General features: G+C 40.1%; 1 protein-coding gene across 1 annotated transcript in view; it reads left to right on the forward strand.

Moving 5' to 3' along the window:
* The window catches only part of COL13A1 (collagen type XIII alpha 1 chain), a 192153-nt gene that overhangs the window by 105785 nt on the left and 61463 nt on the right, over positions 1-24905 (forward strand). The window contains exons 11-15 of the mRNA XM_069981851.1: positions 305-340; positions 8786-8812; positions 8893-8919; positions 13094-13120; positions 21411-21467. Coding sequence (XP_069837952.1) covers positions 305-340; positions 8786-8812; positions 8893-8919; positions 13094-13120; positions 21411-21467 — 174 coding nt within the window. The remainder of the gene's footprint in view (positions 1-304; positions 341-8785; positions 8813-8892; positions 8920-13093; positions 13121-21410; positions 21468-24905) is intronic.

The following is a 24905-nucleotide window of genomic DNA, read 5'->3' on the forward strand; positions in this document are numbered from 1 at the left end:
CTATATGTTGTCACTCCATAAATAAGCTGCATAACTCAGTACTAATAACTCAAGTGACAAGGTCAGCAAGAGAGCACACAGGACGCCAATTGTATTCTAGCCAATTGAGTGAGGGTAAAATAAACAAACTCATTATTAAGGGCTATACCACCCGGTGACTATGAGATCTGCACAAAGTAATACCCCCATCTCACTAAGTTACATGTATTTGTAATTGTAGAGTTAGTTGTTGTGAAAGATTGTGTTACAAGCCATATATTTCCCCATGCCACCTACTCATTATTTTATGTTCTTCACATTATAGGGTCATCCTGGGCAAAAAGGGGAAAAGGGTGACATGGTAAGTCTGTAAAAATTGTTGATTTAAGAAGAATAGAACACCCCTGTGTATTTTGAGTGGTATCTAAAGTTACAATATTCATTCCAGAAAGATCACCTTGAAAATATTGTAACATAATATAACTCTATAAGACTCAAAATGTCAAAATAAAATATTAGGTTATGTTCACATGGCCGCAGAGCTCTGATGCGGGAGCATCAGCGCGCACCCACATCAGAGTTTCCCATAGCACACAGTGAAGCGAGCGGCCGGAGCCGCTCGCTTTACTGTGTGAACTGACAGTGTTTCCTACATGTCAGTTATTTGCCGCCCCGTGCAGGACCCTGGTCGGAGCGCATACGATATGTACCCGCTCCGGACGGGATCCCATAGCTGTATAGGCTATGTTACACTCTGCACAAAGTACGGCCGTTGTTACCGATGGCAACAACGGCCGTACTTATACGTAGTGTAAACATAGCCTAAGAGTGAAAAAAAAATGAAATGTTAATAAATAAGAAGATAATTAAAAGAAATAAAGTCCTGTACCTGTACAGTAGTACAAGCAGATGCTATACAGTAGTTTGTACCATAGTACAGTATTCTATATACAGTACAGGTAGATGGCAATACAGTGCATGTAACACTGGTAGAGAGCAGTAGAGTGCATGTAAAGAGCAGCATAGAGCATGTAACACTGGTAGAGAGCAGTAGAGTGCATGTAGAGAGCAGCATAGAGCATGTAACTGGTAGAGAGCAGCACAGAACATGTAACACTGGTAGAGAGCAGCACAGAGCATGTAGCATAGACTGAGAGCAGTATATGTGTCACAAGAAGAAAGCAGTACAGAGCATGTAACACAGGTAGAGAGGAGTTTAGAGTATTTACGGATGTAGAGAGCTCTATAATTCATGTAGTGAATGTAGAAAGCAGTAAAGTACTCTTAATGCAGATAGCCTGTAATATTATATATGTAAACGATATAGCAGTATAGAACAAATAAAGATCTGTACATGTAGTACAGATAGCAGTACAGTACATCAATTACAGGTGGCAAACAGTATGGTACATATAGTATGGGTAAAGACTGGTACAGTGCAGCATACACTAGAGCTCAATTTAAGTATTGAATTATAGACCATATGCCATCGTCCCCACAGACAAACTTTCCTGTATAGATTTGTGCCAACAAAGCTATAAATATAATAATTGGTTTGGTAATTCTGACAATATAAAGTAATAGTTGTATAGCCTTATGTGCCCTCTACTTTTTTACTTTGGTCATAGGTGCTGACCTTTCTGTTATTTTTCACTGACAGTTCATGAAAAATGAGGTCATTATGGGCCAGTTTAGAATGTCATGTGTGGCACACAGCCTTCACAGCTATCGTGAGGACCCCAAATGACCTCATTTTTTATAGACTGTCTAGAATTTGAACAGGCCGGCAACTATTGTAAAGTGCTGTGGAAACTGTTAGCGCTATATACAGTACATACAAATTGTTATTGTTGTTGTTTGGTGGCAATTCTGCTATTTCGAATTTTGAAATTTAGCAAGATCCAATATGTCTACGTTCATCCTCGTTTTTGAAGTTTTGTTAAATTGTTCTATATTTTAACAATTTAAAGTGATTATCCAGGATTAGTGAAAAATTTACTTTTTTTTCCCTAAAAACATTAGCTGTATAATTTGACAATTGCATCAAATGGGTAATCCATAGTGATCTCTCACCATAATATTATGAGTGAGTCCACAGTTACGGTACCTATGCAAGAATATAAAATACATCTGATTTACAGATGTACTTAGTTTTTTTTATCAAAATTTCCTGAAAAATGTTTTCCATGTGTGACACCTAATAACCCGCCCTAAGAACCAATATACTAAAAGGCCCTATACATTGTGTAATGGTAATGACCTATTATTACCACAAATCTGTATTTCCATATTGTGGTTCTGGTTAGCATTAAGTGCCCTGTGTGATATATATTGCATGAAGACTCCCACTGCTGGGATGATGTCACTGTTCCGGTCGCACAATAAATAATTATTGCGCTCAAATTCCTCTAGTAATGGTCCCTTTAATGAATCTGTCCTAAGCACATAAAATTTCCATTATAATCCATATTTGGGGCTGTAATTTCTTTACAGCGTGGTGCTCTCAGGGTCCTCTAATAACAATTCAAATGGCCCAGATTTCGCCATTTATGAGGATTGTGGGCTTTTATAACCCAGGTTCAGTTAACAGCTGTAAATGAAATCATTCTGTTCCCAGACACCTCTGCAAGTCTGTCCATTCAGCTTCAAACAAAGCCATTAACACATAGCGGACTCTGTATTAAAGACGAAACAGTATTTACAGGATCTGCTAAGGTGTTTTATGAGGACAGCCACCCTAATAATTGGTCAGTATAAAATATATCCACCATCAGTATCTAAGAGCAAAAGGCAGTGAGGAGCAAAATTGCGGAAACACCTCTTCAGTGAAGATACAGGCCAGGTAGAATTGATGGGGTTAAAATGAGGTGTTTGTTTCCATGCCTAGGATGGGTTCACACTGAGGAATTCTCGCGGATATATTCTGCGGAATTCCGTCAGCTGTACCCGCGCACGGCCGCATGCCTTTCCGCCAGCTCCATAGACACCATTCTATGGGCCGGCTGATTCCGCATTCCGCCGAAAGAATTGACGTGTCAATTCTTTCGGCGGAATCTGCCTATGCATTGAATGGTGTTTATGGCACGGGCGGAGAGGGGCGTGGCCGTGAGCGCATACAGGCGATGGAATTCCACGGAATTTATCCGCGAGAATTCCTCAGTCTGAACCCACCCTTATTCATTCTGCCGCCCATTTTGGACAGGCCATATTTGTTAGAAAGGTTTCATTATTATGTTGTCAGGGAGCATGAGAGAAAGTTGTCAATTTAGGCTATGTTCACACTACGTAAGGAACAGCCAGTCTCTGCCCGGATCATCCCGCCGGTACTGTAGTACCGGCCGGATGATCTTTCTGGCTGTAGTGTTCTGATGCGGGTGCATCAGCGTGCGCCCACATCAGAACCTCCCACAGCACACGATGAAGCAAGCGGTCGGAGCCCCTCGCTTCATCGTGTGAACTGACCTGGGTTCCTACGGGCGTAATTCATTGAATTGCGGTCACAAAAAACTGACATGTCAGTTATTTGCGGCCCCGTACGGGATCCCGGCCAGAGCGTATGCAATGCGTATACGCTCCGGCCGGGATCCCACAGAAGATAAGGCTATGTCCACACAGCACAAAATACGGCCATTGCAACAACGGCCGTACTTTTACATAGTGTGAACATAGCCTAAAACTTACATTGTTTTAGCTGAAATTAATGAACTGAACATGGAATAGACAGGTCTGGTGCTTCATTCAGTCTGGCGTATACATTTCTATGAGCAATATTCTTGCCCATGGCTATGTTCACACTGAGTAAAAAAAGAGAAAAGGAGTCTGCTTTTTCTTTTTTTAAAATAACGTCTGTTATTACCAAATTGTAATTGAAGTCAAGGGAATGCATTGAAGTCAATGGAATGACGGCCTTAGTTGCCCCTAGCAACCAATCAGATTACACCTTTCATTTTTCTAAGAGTCTGTGAGGAATGAAAAGTGGAATCTGGTTGCTAGGGGCAACTAAGACAATTCTACTTTACACCAGTTTGATAAATCTCCCCCATAGTGTATTAAATAACGGACATTGTTTGCAAGGATGTCAAATTATTGTTCCTGACCATTACTCACAGACTTTTTTTGCAAAAAACGGACATTATTCCTAAGCCCCTATTACATAGGGTGATCTCCGGGAGCAAGCTGTCAGCGCTCGCCTGCTTCTGTGGAGCTCCTGTTGCAGTAGATCATTGCTATTGTTGTTCGTCTTTCAACATGTTGAGAGACGTTACAAGACAAAGATCAGTCGACTATGTGCACATCGGCTGATCATTGCCTTTTATTACTCAAAGTGATTATCAGCCGTAATGGCTGATAAAAAAAGAACCACACCCATTTTAAATCCCGGGGCACCCATAATGCAAAATAACAGAAGTAATTTTAAAAAATGAACAATGGAAAGAAAAAAGTCATGTCAACGTAGCCCATAGGATTACTTTAGACTGTATTAACTTATCAACTTATCAGATATCAGCTGTCTGCAAAAACTCCATGTTTTATCTACTGTATATCCCTACTATAGATCTAAAAACCTGTATCTAGACTTGGCATTCATGAGATGAACGTTATAAAGACTAAGTTTAAAAACAAAAGGAAATGTTGGATAATAGAATCAGTTTTCATCTCTCATGGATTGAAAGCTGTTTCTAAAACCTGATGGTCAGGGCCAATCTATACCAAATGTTCACATCTTACCTTGACTGCTTTACATAGTATCACAGTCATCACTTCTCTTGTCAGCTTTGAGTAATTCATTTCAGTGTATGAAACTTTTTGAATTGATTGGATCAATGACTCTAATGCTACGTTTACACGGAACGATAATTCGCCCGATCGTACGATTAACGATGTCGGAGTAACGATTTTTTTTCATAACGATCAGCGTTTAGACTCTATGATATATCGTACGGAAAATTTGTTTTGCGATCGTTTCGCGATCGCTTAAGCCTATCTCACACATTGGTTAAATTGGCGAATGACTGTTCACACGAAACGATCTGCAAATTTTTTGTGAACGATCAAAGACGATTTGAGAACATGTTCAAAGATCAAAATGAATGATTTCTCGCTGGTCGTTTGATCGTTGGCTGCGTTTACACAGAAGATTATCGTTCAAATTTGATCGTTATCGCGCAAATTCGCACAATAATCGTTACGTGTAAACGCAGCATAACAGGTTACAATCTCAAGATTGGACACATTTCGTCTGGTTGACAGCTTGCATGATCTACTGTCCATTGTGTGGCCCTTTTGTCCCACTAGTGCAACTCGAGATCCTAGACTTGGGAAAGCTGCTGCCTGCAGTCTCCACTCTTGAGATAGTCTGCACACCTGGCATATTGTCATGAATTATTGTTTAGCCAACAGGAGCTGTGATACGTTATCATTTCATAGACATGTAAATTGTGAATTGAGATCTTTAAGACTGATAACCAAAAAGAAATAGCACTTCTCAGATACTGTCCTACAACATGTTTTGCCCTTTTGAAAGGTAAAACAAAGGAATGTGTACGACTTCTCCCACTTCCTCGGAAAGAGTAATATATCAAATATGACACATAGACCATTCTTACACCCATGTTTGGCTAGACTTAATGATTCTAAAAATGACACATTTACACATCTTGTCTTGAAGTGTTGTTTATCAGGCTGCCTCTTTTTGGGATTGTTCAGAGAACCCTTAAGGACAGGAGGTGATAATTCTATTTTAAATAGTAGAACAAGGAAGTGGTGGTAACACAATGTGCAATGTGTATATCCATTCCAGATATACAAACTGTGTTCTAAGTGTTTCTTGATGTCACCCACTGCTCTTCAGGACACTAGTGGAAATTTCAGGTTTTATTATAGGTCACATAAACAATGCTGGATAGATAACATGAGACAGGAAGAAATATTCTTGTCCAGAGATTTTAATCCTAATAATGTTTTATGCAAATGGAAGTCACGTATCCTGACTCTAGAGATTGAGACAAGGAGTAAATGAAACTATGTAGCTATGTAACTGGAGGCAATGAATGTGTGAGGCACTATATTCTTTTTTAAACTGGTGCTTCCCATGAGAAGTTTTTTTTTAATGAGGTGCAATCAGGCAATGCCATTTTATGCGCTAAAAAGGTAAAATTTCATCTATCAGACTATGTAAGAACACCATGGACTTGTCATGCCATGTAAACTTTGCTATTGAAGAAATTCCTGTTTTAAGAAGTTGATCCGCGTCAATAGAATAGGTGATAAGCAGATTGGTGGGGCCCTAGTGCTTTGACTGCAACAATCAAGAGGAGGTAAAATGTCCCCTGGAATGAACGGAGCACAACACGCATGCACAGTCAATGTTTCTACCATTTTCTTTGAATCTTCCAAGCATTTCAGAATTTCCCCCCATTCTCAGGATTGGTGGGGGTCCTAGCAGTTTGACACACAATTAGGCTTATTATGGGTTTAGTTCTTTAAGTAGAGGTCTACATCAAAGCATCAAAGTTGAATAAGAAGTTTGGGGTCAGACATTTTTTTCAAAAGAGCCGGGAGGAGGTGGCTGAACATAACAACATGCGCCTACCTCCCCAGCTCCAGCGCAGGGGTCCTCTGTCACCTGGCTGCTTTGTGGTCTGAGCAGGGCCAGGGTCGGGACGTGTCAGACGCTCTGCCAGACAGTGGCTGAGTGGGGCTGACATGTCCCTAACCCAGGTCCCCGCTCAGACCAGAAAGTGGCCAGGAAATCGGCAACTAGATCGGGGGACAACGCACCCCTGCGCTGGAGCTATGGCGATAGGTGCATATTATTATGTTTAACCACCTCCTATTGAAAAAAAGTCTGACCCCGGACTTCTTCTTTAATCTATGTGGGTCTAGTGCGGCAGTTCAAAAAAGGACAGCGGCATCGGCTTCCCCGCTCTGGCGCTGTTCTATCTATCTGCAAAACTTGAAGCAAATGTACTGATGGTACATTTGTTTTAATATAGGAGGACTTTATTCCTTCCATATCACTGCTGATTACTGTGATTGATTTAGGATACCCTGTTATCAGGGGGGCCATCTTGTGTATCACTTAGTTTCCCAATATGGCGCACGTTCAGAGTGAAGCAGTAGACAGGTATTGTTATGTCTACCAACAAGGAAAGGTTAAATCAACCAATTATCTATAATGGCATTCCAGTGTTCCTAGCCTAAATCACACTGTGAAATGTATATTTATATAAGTGCTAAACAGAAGCATGGAACTTGTGATTGAGCTAATATGACCCACAAATAGTTACAATTTGTGTTCATTTGTTTATACAGTACAATCTGCTAGTGTAAGATACAGAGCAAGTAATAGTGGTCCATTTGTTGAAAGCACATCTTTACTTAATATTTGGCAGTCAGCAATGTATCACTCAGTAGTCTTGGGCTGTAGCTTTGTGTATCAATGATCCCATATTAACACACTAAACATAATTATTTGACAAAATGTGGTTTCCAAATGAACAGCCATTATTGCTCTTTTCCTGTTCCTGTCATCTACCAATGATTGATTTATTTTAAATTGTAAATATTTCCTATACTGATGAGTTGAAATCATGACAAGTAATTTATCCATTACACATGATATAAATATATACAGAGTAGCTGCTTCTTATTTATAGAACTGATGCAAAGTGTTGGAAGGCCCTTTTCACACAGTCTCTTGTAATGTCCATCCAATATATACCTAGAAGTGGATTCCTCAGTGTATACCTTACTTTAAGGCTATTTTCCCATTACATATAAACGCCACTTGTTTTGAATATCAAACAACGGCCATTGTTTTAAATGAAAAATTGCATTGAAGTCTATGGACAACGGCTAGAAATAATTGACATGAACATTATTTCGACAACCATAGCCAAACAACAGCCGTTGTTCAATACATTGTGACTTCATTGACTTCAATGCAAATCATTGCATTGTGAAAAAAATCGCCATTGTTTTAATTGAAAATAACAGCTGTTCTTTTCATAAAAAAGTACGTATTGTGCACAAAGCCACTGGCTATGTTCACACGTTGTAAGACACTGGCCGTTCCAAGATCTGGCTATGTCACAGGAGTCAGAGACCGGCTGGATGATCTTCACTGTCGCTGAATTTGGATGCGGGCGCATCCGTGCGTGGCCGCATCCGAATTCCCCGCTGCACACCATTGTGTGAACTGATAGGGTTTTCTGCGGCCGCTATTCAGTGAATAGCGGCCACAGAAAACTGACACGTCAGTTTCTTGTGGCGCCGCTAGGGATTCCCTTAGATGCAGCACTACGTAAGTACCGTAGTAATCATGGCCGCTGTTGCAAATTGGCAACAATGGCCGTAATTGCTTTGGCACTCACGTAGTGTGAACATAGCCTTATAGTGCAATCAGTAAACAACCACTACTGAGGCAGTGTGAAAAGAACTTGAACATTACTGTTACATTCTTAAGCCCTTATTACATGGAGATCAGCGCTTGCTTGCTCCTTGTTGCCCGCTCGCTGGTGGCGCTATTACACGGAGCTACTGCAGAATATCACTGCTCTCCTCACCGTTGAAGATTCAACATGTTCTATTATACTAAGAGATTATTGACCATAACGGGCAATGTCGTCCGAATGCGGATGATAATCGCTTTGTATAATAGGGCCTTTATTTGCATACGATATCTACTAGTAAAAAAGGGAGCCCTCAATATTCTTAAATAGCAACCAGCCCCCATGACTTTGCTTAATAATTACAAATTGTCACAAATTGATCTAAATAAAATGCATTTTGCTTTCTTTGTCAGGGTCCACCTGGCCCAAAAGGACAACCAGTAAGTGTACCGCTGCAAAAAACTTTTAGTAGTATAAATTGGTTCATTTCTTAAATTAACATTTTTTTTCCATTTCCTAGGGTGGAGCAGGTGCTAAAGGGGAGAAGGTAAGAATTTAAATTATTTATGTATTTATTTATTTTATCTAAACCTTTTTAGTAGGGATGGTCTGAACCCGCCGAGGTTCGGGTTCGTATGAACCCGAACGCTCGGCATCGGATTCCCGCTGTCTGACAGCGGGAATCATTGCCGAGAGTTCGGGTTCATACGAACCCGAACCGAACTCGGTTCATACCATCCTTACTTTTTAGTGTTAAGTGCCAATGTTGAGTGTCCACCTAGAATTGCTTTTGTCAAAATGTTCACTTTATATAGGAGAGAGTAGAAGCAGTAGTTGGTATTAGATGAATTGAACTTAATTCAATGCATCAAACTAAATGTAACAAAAATCACTGTAAGGCTATGTTCCCACAATGTCTTTTTAGGGTATAAAATGTTTTTAAAATAACAGACATTATTTTATAATGATGGCCACAAATAATGTCCATGAACACTATTTGCAACCATTCTTATAAAAAATGGTCTTTTATTGTTAACACCGATCAAACATTTGTGCGAGACATGAAAGAGGCAGCGGCGTTCCACAGGCAACAGCCCGTTTTGCTCAACTGGCGCATCAGGCCAGTAGAAGCACCAGTTGCACGAAACAGGCCGTCGATTGTGGAACACCGCTGCCTCTTTTATGTCTCCCACGAATGTTTGATTAGTGTTAACAATAAAAGACCATTTTCTGGATTCAGTGATTGCCGCCTGATCACTTGTCTACTCTCTATGATTCTCCTAAAAAAGGCTATATTTTTAACTTAAAAAGTTAAAAGTACCTATAGCCAAAAAAAAAAAAAAAAATGTTATTATCATTAAAAGCTTAAAATGCAGTAATCACACATCTTTTTACATTTCCTTGATATGCCCTTTCAGATGAGTGTGAACTCAAAATGGGTATCCCCTATTGATACAATTTTCTGCTGTTTTCAGCTGCTCCTATAAAAAATGAATGGAACAGCGTAATGCATGCTTGATCCACTGCTCCATTCTAATAGGGAACTCAACATCCCCATTTTCAATATTGATCTGCCAGTGTCTAGGTTGGTAGATAACCCACCAATTTCTAAAGCAAGCCAGAACAGCTCAGCAAAACCTCAGCTCACTGCAAATTCAGTGTTCCACTACAGAAATGGACTCTTATGATTAAACCCAACACCTGTAGAGAGTTGAAGAGAGCAACTAGCCAAGGAGAGAACTATGTATCTTAAAACTAAGCTCCTCTCTGAGCTTTCTATCAATCAGTGGTCTGAATCCCCAGACCTTGACTGATCAGAACTTTTGACATGTCTCTATCTAAATTGATAGTAATGTCCTAACTGTATGACTGTACAGATGATTTAAAGCTTTGTTATCAGCTCAGCTTTGATCACTATAAATGCATACTGTTGGACCTATTTAAAAATAAAAGAAACACTATGGTGTTTAAGGGTGAACATTACCTTTATGGGACAATCTCTTATACATAACCATCTCCATTATCATAGATAATGAATAACAGTTGCTCCTTGAGTTCTTACAACTTCTAAGATGTCTCATCTGTGACAATGTTTTCTTTAACCAATCCTGTTTTGCTCAATAAGAATCTGGCTGTGAGATAATTTGGCAAATGTGAGAGGATAAACCCAGTGCTCTTTGACCAAAAAGGTGAAAGTAAACTTAGGTGCTGCTCTCAACAATTCAGACAGTATCCTTCCTGACTAAAGAATACAGATGATATCTCCAGGGGTTGTGCTGTAGGTTAGAAAAACTGAGACATATTTATTATTTTTCCATCTCCTTTTAATAGTAGACCTTTCATGTTTTAAGAACCCAACTTACGAAATTGGGATCACTGGGTCACTGGGATGTGAAAGGATCCCCATAGTGTACAGGAAGCCTTCTCTCTTATGGGCTTCATTTATGAAGATACCTCTATGCCCTAGTTTTCTACCATTTACTTAATATACTAATATGCATATTCTAATGTACAAGGAAGTTTTTTTTCTTTTTATAATCTTGGGGCCCACTGTCAAACTGCAATCTAAGTTCACTTTTACTGGAATACTAGACATATCCCTGCAATACCAGACATAGAACATGGATAGTGGGCTACCTCTGGCACATTTTAATTTCTTCCCAACCCACAATATACAGTACATCTACTGCATAGATCAGATGAAGGAGTATGATGCCAAGTTGAGAGCCCCCCCCCCCCCCCCATTAGTAATGACCGACATCAGAGATCACTCTGATGCCGGTCATTTAGCTGTTAAGATGCCTCCATCAATAGTAATTGCAGCATCTAAACAATTTTTACCTGCACTATGGCATAATGCAATGAAATACTGAAGTCTGAAATTGCTGTTTTTTTGTCACATAGCAAAAAGAATAGAGTAAAAAGTGACCAAAAGGGCTTTGAAAATATGGCACCATATTTTCCAGATTTTTTTTATTAAATAAAACATAAAAAAACTACTTAATAGATATTGCTGCATCCCTTACGACCTGAACAATAACATTATTTTATCACCACAGTGCAAAAAAAATGCGGAAAAAAAAACCATTCAAAAATACTATGATTACATTAATTTGCTAGTCACTACCCTAAAAAGGGTAAAACATTTTTTTTTTTTAAAAATCATACATATTCTGAAATGTTACCAATAAAAAGTACAACAAATAAGCCCTCATATAGCTATATTGATGGAGAAATGAAAAGGTTATACTACTTGGAAGGCACCCAGGAAAAAATTACTTGGGCATTAACGCCCAGAAAGTGTGATGGAGGAAGAGGTAATGTTGTTTTCCTGGATAAAAAAACAGAGCCACATGTCTCTTGGGCTGTGTCTGGTACTGCAGCTCAACTAAAGTGAATATGGTCGAGCTACAACACACCGAAGAGATTCCTCACTAATGCCCATTCTTTTAATAATGCTATTTTTAATAAACAATAGAGATGAGCCAATAGTGAAATACTGGATAATTCGAATTTCTATTTGAATAGTTCCCGATATGCCTAGGTACATCTAACACTAGTGGTGAGTGAACATCCCAATGTTTGGTTCTGATCCCGATCACGAACAAAAAAAAAAAAAAAAAGTTTGTGTTCGGTTCATGTTCACCGAACATTCACGAACAAATTACGAACGTAAAGTAGAAGTGTACGTTTCGGTCTAGCGCTATGCACCTCCGTACGTATCAGTAGTAGCAAGATAACAGGTATTATTCTGCAATCACAGTATACAGCTGGATACAGCCGAATATATAATTGTTTTTTACAATGATAAAATTAAAGAGCTGTTCAACTCCTTTACAGGACGCAGACTTGAGAAATCAGTAGTAGCACGGTAAAAAGTATTATCCCGCAATCACAGTATACAGCTTAAGGCTATGTTCACACTATGTGAAAGTACGTCCGTTGTTGCCATTGGCAACAACGGCTGTACTTTATGCAGTGTTGAACATTGCTTATTCATCTATGGGATTCCGGCCGAAGTGTATACACATCGTATACGCTCCGGCCGGGATTCCCGAGCGTTGCCGCAAATAACTGACAGTTTTCTGCGGCTGCAATTTAATGAATTGCGGCCGTAGGAAACCCTGTCAGTTCACACAATGAAGCGAGGGGCTCCAGATCCCTGTGGCCGGAAAGATCATCCAGCTGGGCACTTAAGTACCGGCCAGGATGATCCGGGCAGAGACCAGCCGTTCCGTGACGGGTCACGGAACGGCCGGTCTAATACGATGTGGGAACATAGCCTTATACCGGATATAATTTTAAAAAAAAAATAATACAATGAAAGAGCTGTTCAGCTCCTTTAGGGTAGCTTCACCCATACTGTATCCGCAGCAGATCCGCAGCAGATTTGACAGTGTGGATGTAATGCTGTGTCATTTAGTCAAATCTGCAGCAGAAAATCCACTGTGGTACGGTATGTGTGAAGCTACCCTTAACAGGTTGCAGATGCGCCTTGAATCGAATTTTTACTGCATTATCGTTTAAATATTCGAACACAATCGAATAGCGTGAATATCATACTATCCGATAGAGTAGCTTTTCGATCGAATACTATTCGTTCATCACTAATAAACAACATACATGTAAGCCTTAAATATGAGCCTTCCAGCTCCGGCAAATGTCTTTCTATGCCATTATTGACCTAACAAGGATGTGCCCTATTTTTTTTCTTGTTACAGGGTCACTGTGCGGATTACTCCCACAGGGTAAATATTGCCTGCTCTATGCTTGTTTATTGCTCCCTAAGCTCCACTACTGCTGCATGCTGGAAAAGCACTTCATTTAAGTGTTTACTTTGCTTACAACCATAGTGTACATCTCATTACAGTCAATTCACTTGGGGGAGAACAGATTTAACATGACTAATGAATTAGAGCTGGGATGTATGGTAATGAAAGGCTGCTATTGTTGGGCTATGTGTTTATGTATGTGAATATACTCATCTGTCCGGAGCATCATTTTCACTTTTCATTGATGAGATAGATGGGAGATAGATAGTTAGATGAGATAGATAGACAGACAGAGTGTTAAATCACATGACAGTACTCCTTGTACCTGAAAAATGTTCAACGCAAATATTGATTCTATATAGACATAATTAGATAGTTGTCACTGTTTCTGCTGGGTTCACAATACAGTTCTGCCCTCTGCCACACAAATGTTAGCAAACTGTAAAAATGGGATGCCAGAGTATATGTGCATGGACAGGCAAAGGTCCCATTTACCTTCTAATGGTACTTATAATATAAAGAGTGGAATGATTTTTAAAATGCATTGCTTTATACGTATAATAGTTTACACATCAATTTATGTTGAATGGCAACAATAGGGGGCCCCTCTGCTGCTACCAACATTTGTTTTTGGAACTGCAGGATTATCGGGGGGGGGGGGGGGGGGGGAGACGACATACATCTATTTAAATTAAGTTATAATACAAATTAAAAGCAATGTATTAAAAATTAAATACAAAAATCATATGCTTTGAGTATTGCATATGAATAGAACAGAGCTGACGTGGGGAAGCTGATGCCGCAGTCCTTTTTTTTTTTTTTTTAACTGCGGCATGGTGCCGGTCTATCACAGAGCACCGGCCAGGCTGAAGCACTGGAGGCAGGTCGGCCGGCCCCCAGTGGGAGGAAACCCTCGCCTCCCATTTGGGGCTGGCTGTATCTAGTGCTTTAGCCCAGATGGGTGCTCGGTAATAGACCGGCGCCATGCATTAGAACCTGGCCACAACACTGACTTCCCTGCGCCAGCAACATTGTATTCACATGCCACACTTAAAGCAAATGTACCTGATGGTACATTTGCTTTAATATCCACAACATAGTCAACTAATGACAACATTTGGGTCATTCCCAGCAAGTACTGTATATGTGTACGTGGAGAGAGCTGAGCGCCATTTTTTCTGTTACAAAACTTAAGCGCATACAGTTTTGTACAGCTCCTGTTGAACTCTACTATGAACCTGCCTTCAGTAAGCTAATAAGCTCCCTATTAGCTTGCCAGATGGGTGGGTAGGGAGGCACAGCATGGCATAGGGGCTGGCACAGATTTCCGTAAAGGTGCACTGGCAGCTCAGATGCACCAGGATTCTTATAGAGGTGTACCCATGTGCTGGCGAGGGATTACTTAATCCCCCCCCCCCCCTTCCCCCATAAGTGCAAACACAACTGCACTGAATATTTATGGTTCCAATAATTATTAGATCACAACAACTTCTGATGAATGAACCCAGTGAGCAGGAACAGATACATACAAGGCAGGAAAGATTCATGCAAGATGTTCAGCACATGGTCTTGTAGTTTATTTTTCTAAGTTTGGTCTTTTCCCTTGCAAAAACACGAAAATTCTGGATATTGTTTTTCTGAGAAGCTCATGCTAAGAGACAATAACAAGCTGGAAAGAACTAATTTTGGATGTTAATAAACCCTGTTGTACAGCAAATGAGCACACATCTTGTCCACAACCATAAATAGTATTACCACTATACAGCGAAATGGATTGCCATAACAATGAATGCTTGACATGTGTCTGAAGTTAGGCTTGACGTTTAAAGGCACAAGAAGCTGTTGCCGAGTAAAACATAAACAGTGTTGTAACTACCATCTTTCTGGCCCGCTTCCAGATGACATGCCAGTCATTTTGCTAGGAATTGATGACATGGTTTATAGGGTGGAGCGGGAAGAAAAGTATTATCAGCTGAAATGAACGAGCACACACAAGCCTCTCAGGATCTCGGTATAAAGGTCTGGCTGCCAGCCATGAACCTATTATGGCCTGAAAGATTGCTGACCTGACCTTTGCCATGCGGAAGGTAGTAGTGACCAAATTCTGAGTGCCCCAAGCTAGTTCGTAGCTACACAGTGTACAAACCTAATAGTGGTCGATAAAGCAAACATTTCACATTTTTAATTATATCAATAGAAATATATAGAGGTTTTTTATGTTTCTGCAAGGTTACATTAAGACTTTTACAACCCAGTACAATAGTTGATAAAAAAAAAAAACTTGCAGATTAGACAGTACAGCTTGGCCAAGTGTTTTAGGCCAGTGGATTAAAGGGGCTTTCCAAGACTTTTATGTTGATGGCCTTTTCTCAGGTCTGCTTGGTGGAGTGCCAGTAGGCAGGCACAATTTACAATAAACTAGACATTGCTCCAGTACAAGACCAACCTCACTAGTAAACCAATAATACCAATACAATGATACTGTCACACCATGACTATTACTACCACATAATGACTGATACCACTATACTGTTACTAAATAATATACACTGTGCAAAAAAATTACCTACAGTGACCATGTAGTAGTAGGTATCAGTTGTACACAGACTCTATAGACAACATAAGCAATCACATACAGTTAAACCCAGTGATTCAAAGATAATGTCTTCTTTGATCAGAGTCGCTCATTTTTCTTTTTTTTTCTTGTTCTAATGATCATTGTGAAGACTCTTCCCAGCCAGCACTTGTCTCCACAGAATCTGTCAGACAAAGATTGTACACTCCTCACTACAGCCAAGCTTCCCATCTGTATTGCCCCACACAGTGAGGCCATGTTCACACAATGTATGCTTTGCAACAACGGCTGTAATTTACAGTATACAAAACATATGTTGTATTGAAATGAATGGAATCCCGTCCGGAGCGTATACACATAGTATACACTCCGGACGGGATTCCATCCGGTCGCACGAAATAGCGACCGCACAGAACATGTGAGTTCACACTAATAGTGCATAGTTTGTGTCCGTATAAACTAGTTAAGTGTGCTTTAATGTTGCCTTAAATTATGCCCCCTCATATAGTAACAAGCCCCCTCTATGCCCCATACAATATTTGGCCCACCTTTGTGTCTCCATATTGGATTTGGCCTCTTCTGTGCCCTCATGTAGTAACTAAGCCCACCTCTATGCCCCAATATATTATTTGGCTCCCTCTATGCACCATATGGTAGTTAGGCCCCCTCTGTGTCCCCTTATATTAGTTAGGCTCCTTTGTACCCACATATAGTAGTTAGGCCCTTCTGTGTCTTTATATAGCAGTTAAACCCCTTTTGTGCCCCTCATAAAGTGGTCAGGTCCCTCTGTGCCCTCATATAGTATTGAGTTCCCCTCTGCCCACCCACTGTATTAGGCCCACCTCTGTTTCTCCATTTAAGGCCCACCTTTGAGCCCCCTGTACAATATTGGGCCAACTATTTGCCACTATGCAGTAAATGGCTCAACTTAGGTCCTGGCTTCCATGCTATACCCTTTGTTCAACTGTGTGTGCATTTTGAAGTATGCATTTTAAAGACCTACACACAGTTTAAACCAGAGCTCACTTACTCATGTCCCAGATGTCTGGGAGGGCCCTGGCTTCACCTATGGGCCACGACCGTGATCATTCCTAACACGGTCCTAACATCTTGGTGGCTATGCATTTTTACTTCAATTAGAGCTGAGAGTCAGTAACCTGGCACAGCCAGTACACAATGGATAGAACCATCTGAATACTATTTGATTCACACAGATTTTAATTGGAAATCTGTGCTTTTTCAACACAGATTTTACAAAATAGATTTCACACAAATTCTTACCTTTGTGCAATAAATCGCATGACTGAATAAATAAATAAATTGACTGAATGTGCATGACATCACATGGCAGTAAAATCTGCAATAAATTAAGATCCATGCTTCAAAAAAATAACTGTGCACATACTAAAAGCCCCACTTATCTAAATGGTTTATTATGTTTATGTGAAAAGGCAAAATATTTTAAAGGGAACCCATCACAATAAATATCGCTATAACACTAAGGAAATGTGCTGGTACATGTGCTGAAGCCCGCATCCATGCCCGGTGTTTAAAAAAAACATACATTAATAATGTCCCACATTGTATGTAAATTACAGCCAAGTAGGAACTGTGCTGGGTCATGTACCAACATGTTTTCTTAGTGTTATAGCGTTTTTCTGATATGATTGGTTCCCTTTAGGGGTGCGTTCACACCTACAGGATCTGCAGCAGATCTGCAGAAGATTTGATGGTGCAGATTATTTAAATGAAATCTGCTGCAGATCTGCTGCGGATCCGCAGCAGAAAATCAGCTGCAGATCCTGTAGGTGTGAACGAACCATAAATCCATAAAATTGTGGGGAAAAATATTTCTGTCTGGTCAGTGTTTCTCTTCATAAAGTTTCTGCTTAGCCTCCGGTGGTGACTTCACCTTTTGAAGTCATTACCTTCCGTGCCCAGTATGGCACATGTGCTGGACTTACAGTCTGTGCTGCTGGGGTTAGACCTTTGACTCTTTGCAGTTTAACAACAGATGGGGCAAATATAGCCCCAGGGACCCACTTAGGATGGGGGAGGGGTTCCTAGTACCTGAAAATCCCCCTCTGAGCTTTTGTGAGGAGAAGAAGAATAAAATCCTTTCTGCTGCCCCTAAGGGGAGCTCATTACATTCATTGTTTATTATTGGGCTCAGATGGAGCTGTATTACTCCCTATGCGGTGATGGTGGTGGTGGTGGTAGCTGTCAGATTGATATTGTTACTATTATTTTAATAGTACAGTTATTTTAGGGGTGAGCTTTGTAGCCTTATAAAGAATTTAGCAATAAAAAGAAAAAAGTTATGAAAAAGATTTCTATTGTATAATACATATATACCATAAATCATGTCCTTTCCTGTGGCCATATAATGAAAAGGATTTGGGAAAATTCTATCTCAGCCAGCACCAATGGCAGCTCCTGCTCAGCCGCTATGGCCAAAGCTCTATTTATTCTTTATGGGGCAGCCAGAACAGCTGCAACACACTTTCTATAGAGTCCATCTTGTGCGACAACAAGGTAGAGAGAAGCATTTAGCTGAGGACTTCTCCAGTCTCATTCTGACAATTTCTGGGGGTCTGAATACCCATATCACGATTGCTCAATACTTGTCTCTTTGATGCCCTTCACTCCATAATCAATGTACATGGTAAGCTTTCAGTCCTGTTTATCAATTAATAAAAGTAGGATGGGTAATGCTGCGTTTACAAGGAACAATTATCGTTCGCGTTTTCGCAATAACAATCGCATTTAAGCGATAATCGTTCCGTGTAAACACAGCAAACGATCAAGCGACGAGCAAGAAATCGTTCAGTTTGATTTTTCAACATCTCAAATCGTTGTTCGCTAAGAATTCGCAGATCGCTTCGTGTAAACAGTCTTTTAAAGATTCACCCTATGTAAAAGATGGGCTTAAGCGATCCTCAAAACGATCGCAATAACAATTTTTCTTAAGAATTTTCTAACGATTTATTCGTCTAAACGATGATCGTAATAAAACCAAATCGTTGCTTCTAAATCGTTAAACGATCGATTGGGCGAATTATCCCTCGTGTAAATGCAGCATAAGGGGAAGCTGTGCTGCTCCAACCCAGCAAAACATAATGGCCCTATAACAAATTGCAGCAGACTTTTGGTGCATTTGCATTAGTAAATCTAGACCAATGCATTTTTTCATATCTAAAATACATATTTTAGCAAAAGCTTTTGCAATTTAGTAGCCTTGTCTGTATGGCCAGGTGTGTAACCCAATGTAGTGATCCCATCTTGTTTTGCTGGTGACATACAGGCTTTTACAGTGATATATTGAGAGTCCTTATGTTGCAGGCTAAACACAATAATAGAAGGGTCAAGCATGGCTGAATTGTTATGCTGAGAAGAAAGGCCGAAAAACCTCCCCGCTTAAGCAGTGTCCTCGATTTATTATAGAGCTGGGCTGCTGCCTGCAGCTGAGCCCTCAAGGTGAAAAAGAGGAATAAACATAAAAAAGGATTACAGAGCGAGAGAATGAGCAGATCTGTCCACAGCCATCTGTATGTAAACCGAGAATATCTGGACATAAGACAGAGATGAAAGAAACTGCTGTAGCAATATATTGCAATAGATTAAATAAAATCTCTGGACAGTCAAAGTCATTCTAGACCAGAAGGGTATAGGCGCTGATGTTATATGGCTTGTGGTCATCTGTACTGTACCACATAACCAGATATGTGGCACCAGATGACAAACTACTGTAACTTTTTTTTGCACTTACCTTTAGTGCTCCTATAATATTGGTATCAGACACAGTTACCTGTTGTACTTGATTCTCAACAGGGGGTACAAACATCCATGTAATTGACCCTTTGCACTAAAACAAAGCACTGTTTGGACAATAGCATTTACAACATCAACAGCTTGGCTGCCAAGCTCAATTGCTTATACAGGTTTAAAGGAATTCTCTTCTTTGAACAATTGCTGCTTGTTAGAAGGGTCCCATGACAGTAAACTTATCATAATGTTTCTAACTTCTGGAACCCCCATGATCAGCTGTGATCTGTAAGGAAACACTGCAGTAAGTGTTAAATTTGTCTACAGCCCCGCCACAGGGGAAATGAAGTATTCCGCAATGTCCATTTAAATTAAGGAGTTGTCTGTGTAAAACAGGACGGGATGAGAGAGATGCCTGGTGTAACCTCACTCCACATTTGCTGTGATGAGGCTCAGCTGGTGTAAAAAAAAAAAGGCATGAAGCCTTGTGTACTGGCTTTATTAATTATTCCTGTTGGGGGAATATTATTTTTTGTTGGAAAATTGGCAGATGCGAATAAATTTATTTGCAAATGGCCGTTTTGCGAATAAATATTCGCATCTGGCCATTTTCCACCCGGTACACCAGGGGGCGGGGAGGGGGTGTTGAGGGGGCGGAACGGGGGGTGGGGCAGACTCTGGTTCCACTCAATTCATCTTTTTGTTCGCTAAAAATAGTCAGGAAACCTACTCCAGCTCTGAGCTGGCATAGGTTTCCTGGCGCGCGCACTGGTGCGCATGGGATTTATGTAGAGGCAGAACACCTCTACATAAATCTCCGTATTATCGGAGCTGCGGGGACATTTTTAAGTCCGGTGCAGAAAATGTCGGACTTAATATATGTCCACCATTGTGTTTAAACTTAGTTGCAGATCTGCTGCAGGGCATTTGCAGAAAATCTGCAACAGATTGAGCATGCTCTGCATTTGATTCCCAGTCCCTGAAGAAGTTGGATGCAGCCCTAGGGAGTCCTGTAAAACATGGATTCAGTCTATGGCTGTATCCATGTTTTCCAGGCAGCCTTAGGGCTACATCCAACGTCTTCAGCCACAAATCATACGCAGAGCGCTTGGGTTTATCCATAACATATTTTAGGACCTAGATTAGTCATGCTGTATACTTTCTCATCAGCCATGACTTACATATCTTATAATGACCTAACATATGAAAAAGCTTTATTGTTTGGCTGACATGGGAGTGACCTGGGAAAGGATGGAGAAGAGTCAGGTTCAGTCTATGTTCATGAACTTCAGATATGTTAAGTAGTTGAGGCAGAACTTGGCTGTGCCCAGATTACTGTATATACCTGGTAGGGCTTTATGTATATATCTGCTTATCTCTGCAGTAACTCTTAAGGTCCCTATTACACAGACAGCTTCATTTAAAACCAAAGCCAGAAATTGATGTGAACAGAGGAGAAATCTCAATCTTTCCTTTATGACCTGTTCTCAGTACAGTCTGTTCCTGGCTCTGGCTTCAATGATCTGTCAGATAAATCTGTGTGTGTAATAGAGCTTGTATCCTAGTTATCTTTATTTAGAGCTTTTTGTATAGATGCTTAGTTGCATATTTGTATTTCTAGTTTATATGATAGATTTATCATAGTGTCCATTCATCCTCATGTGTCATTACGTACTGTACTAATACACATTGTGGTCCATACTTTAACACCTATATGTGCTTATATTTAACGGATACTTTTATGATTAACATATTATTGCTAACACGTTATGTAAATGTCTAACTCTCCAATATATTTGATTACAATGTTATAAGCCAGTGCAATGCCTTAGTAATTAAATATATTGCATATTGAAAAACCCTACAGTCTATACAGAGGCTAAATCTACTGACATTATATGACACTGTGTTTCTGCTGTCCAATAGGAATATTTAAGTGCTACTTTTGCCTCCCTACGCTCCAATCAGATTCTTGCTTTGAAGGTTTGTGGGTAACTGTAACTAAATAAGGTCTGTAGACAATGTCTAGATCGGGGCGGAAATATTGCATTTATCATTTCTATCACAGCAAATAAAATGTATAGCTCTCAATCAGACTTACATCCTTATAACACTGTATATTTCACAGCTACAGTCAGCTTCTACTGTTTATTACTTATACTTACTGAGAGTTACTGTAATTGGGACTTTATTACCATACTTTTATGAAGATAATGCAATATGACGCTGCCAGACATTGTGTGACAGACAGGCAGAAAATACACTTCCATTGAAATGACATGGAAGAAAATGCCATTATTTTTTCCATTCTACTTCAAACATAAAGGTACATCTCTTTAAAGTGAGGTGCAACACAGAAGTCTTATCACCAATGTCAATTCCAAGTCATTATGGCAAAAATTACTACAGGGACCTATGCAAATAATAATGCAAAATAAATGATTCATGAATAGCAATAGGAAGGACTGAAGGGCTGCACTTTCATTACTCTGCATGCAATGGGAGTCAGCAGCACAGAGGAGTTCAGGGGATATGTAGCTGGAAATGTATAAGCAGGACACTTCTAATAAATCCGTCCATATGTCACTGATGTTGTATGAGTGTGCAAGAAAATTAGTTATCTTCTACACTCATCACTAATAGCAAAGATGATAAGCATTATATAAACCCATAGTCATCACTTAGTAGATTGTGTATTGATGGTAATTGCACCTACTAGTTTAAATATCCTTATTTAGATGGTGCCAATATTAATCTCTTTAATAGAGAGAGGGGATCCTGTCAGTTTTGTGTCTACTTTCTTTAAAGGCAACTTAATATTCATAACAATGTGTATTACTTGAAAGATCCACATAAAAAGCATGTGTATTTGCAAATCATAGGATAGAATAAAACTTTTAATGTTACATTTCTCTTCAGTAGTCTATACACATGCATAGCAATGGCTCCCCCTGCAGATTATGTTATGTATTACATTTATACTTTATATTTAAGAATTCTGAGCCTGGAATGACTAATTACTTTGTTACACATGACCACTAACATGTGAAAATGTCCGTGTAAGGTTCTTTATTAAGCACTTTTCCGTGAATTCAACAGTGGTGCCACTGAAGCTTCTGTGTTCCACGCCAAGCCAGTCACATGGGTTCCACTTAATGGTTTTTATCATTGCTTTGTATGGAGCAGTTTCATCAGAAGTGAATGAAATAAATAATCTGGGGTTTAAAGAGCAGTACCTGAATGGTCTCCTCTACCTTCTTTCACTGTAAAACATTCTGTTACCCTTTCTCTGTTCTTTCTTCTCTTGTCTTGTCCGATCTTCTGACTTGTCACACTTTGCTGGCCCATCTTGCACTGTTTCCTCCCACCCTTGCACTGGGACTTTCTGGTCTGATGCCCCCATCAGCTGTTGCCTGCTATGATTAATACAGTGCGGGCGGTTCAGCCAGCCATCGTAAGGAAGCGCATCTTCCAGGTACACTCCTTTATTTGCTTGGCATTCTGGCTCATTCTCTGGCTTGCTTCCCAAAGGGTTTCCTTTAGAATACAGTTTGCATTATTGTATTTGTGGATTTTTTCTTGTTTTTATGATTTTGCTTATTTACTTTTAATAAGTCGGTGATATGGAGTGCTTGGCATGATAATGAAATGCAATTATTTAACATCTAACCAAAGGGTTTATTAAAGCTTTTCCCACACGACCATAGTACAGTCCATATTATGGCAAGTATGGCGGTAGTATGTTCTGCCAATCCCAGCTTACATGACAGTAAGGTTCTATAGCTCCCTAGGTTTGTTTTTGTAGAACAGCAGCGGGTCCGGATCTTGAGCAGAAATCAAAGACTAATACTTGGAGACATGAGAAGTTACAGAAGAAGGGTATGCTCACATGTCCTGTACAGAATAAAATCTGCAGCATATGTACAGTGTGTGAACACCCCCTAATAAAGTGGGTATACAGAAAAAAAAAACCTCACTAGAAACTTACACCTCACTCACTCTTTTTGCATATCATCACAACCGAGGAGTGATAAAATCATGAACGAGGATGAGTTCTTCTCACCCTCACTGCCTCAACGTTAACAAAGGCAGACTGCCACCTGAGCGCCTATCTAGTAGATCGGAGCTTGTTAAAAGAAACCTTTACACTTCTAGTTTATGATTAGAGCTGCACAGATGATTGCTGGATCAATTATGCATCATTATAAGGGGTCCATTTACACAGAAAGATTATCTGACAGATTATGTGCCAAAGATTTAAAGCCAAAGCCAGGAATGGATTTGAAAAGAGGAGAAATCTCAGGCTTTCCTTTATGACCTGATCTCTGTTTATATGTTTATAGTCTGTTTCTGGCTTTGGCTTCAAATCTTTGACAGATAATCTTTCTGTGTAAATGGACCCTTAGCCCTTTATTGTCTCATGGAGACACATGTGGCTAACTAACAATGATTATTGTTGCCGCAGGATCCCAGCCATTAGCTGACGAATGACCGTCCATTGGCTGATTGCTAGGTCTTTTACATGAGGCAATTGTTGACCTGTTTCACCAATAATTACCCCGTGTAAAAGACCTCTTATTCTTTAAAGTAAGGGTGGAGAACCTTTTTCCTGTCAAGGGCCATTTGGGCATTTATAAAATCATTTGAGGGCCATGTTCTGAGTGGCGTATTGTGGGTTGGCTGCACATAGGGCAAGGCAAAGTATTGCACCCCCTGATGCCCCTAGTATTGTAGTTAAACACCTTAGATTCTCCCTAGAATTGTAGTTAATCCCAAATGATGCCCCTGGGATTATAGTTTAACCCTCCTCCCCCAATATCCCTGGTATTGTCATTAACCCCCAATGATGCCCTTGGTATTGTTATTAAACCCAAATGATGCCCCTGGTATTGTAGTTAACCCCCAGTGATGCCCCTGGTATAGTAGATAAACCCAATGATAACACTTTTATTGTAGATAACTGCCAATGATGACTCTGGTATTTTAGTTAATCCCAATGATGACCCTAGTATAGTAGATAACCCCAAATATGCCCCTGGTGTTGTAGTTAACCCCCAATGATGCCCCTGGTGTTGTAGTTAACCCCCAATGATGCCCCTAGTATTGTAGATAACTACCAATGATGACCCCAGTATTGTAGATACCTCCAATGATGACCCCAGTATTGTAGATACCTCCAATGATGACCCCAGTATTGTAGATACCTCCAATGATGACCCCAGTATTGTAGATACCTCCAATGATGACCCCAGTATTGTAGATACCTCCAATGATGACCCCAGTATTGTAGATACCTCCAATGATGACCCAAGTATTGTAGATATCTCCAATGATGACCCTAGTATTGTAGTTAATACCCAGTGATGCCCCTGATATTGTAGTTAACACTCAGTGATGCCCCTGATGTTGTAGTAAGTCCCC

The sequence above is a fragment of the Dendropsophus ebraccatus genome, chromosome 8, assembly GCF_027789765.1.
Source record: "Dendropsophus ebraccatus isolate aDenEbr1 chromosome 8, aDenEbr1.pat, whole genome shotgun sequence".
Taxonomy (NCBI): domain Eukaryota; kingdom Metazoa; phylum Chordata; class Amphibia; order Anura; family Hylidae; genus Dendropsophus; species Dendropsophus ebraccatus.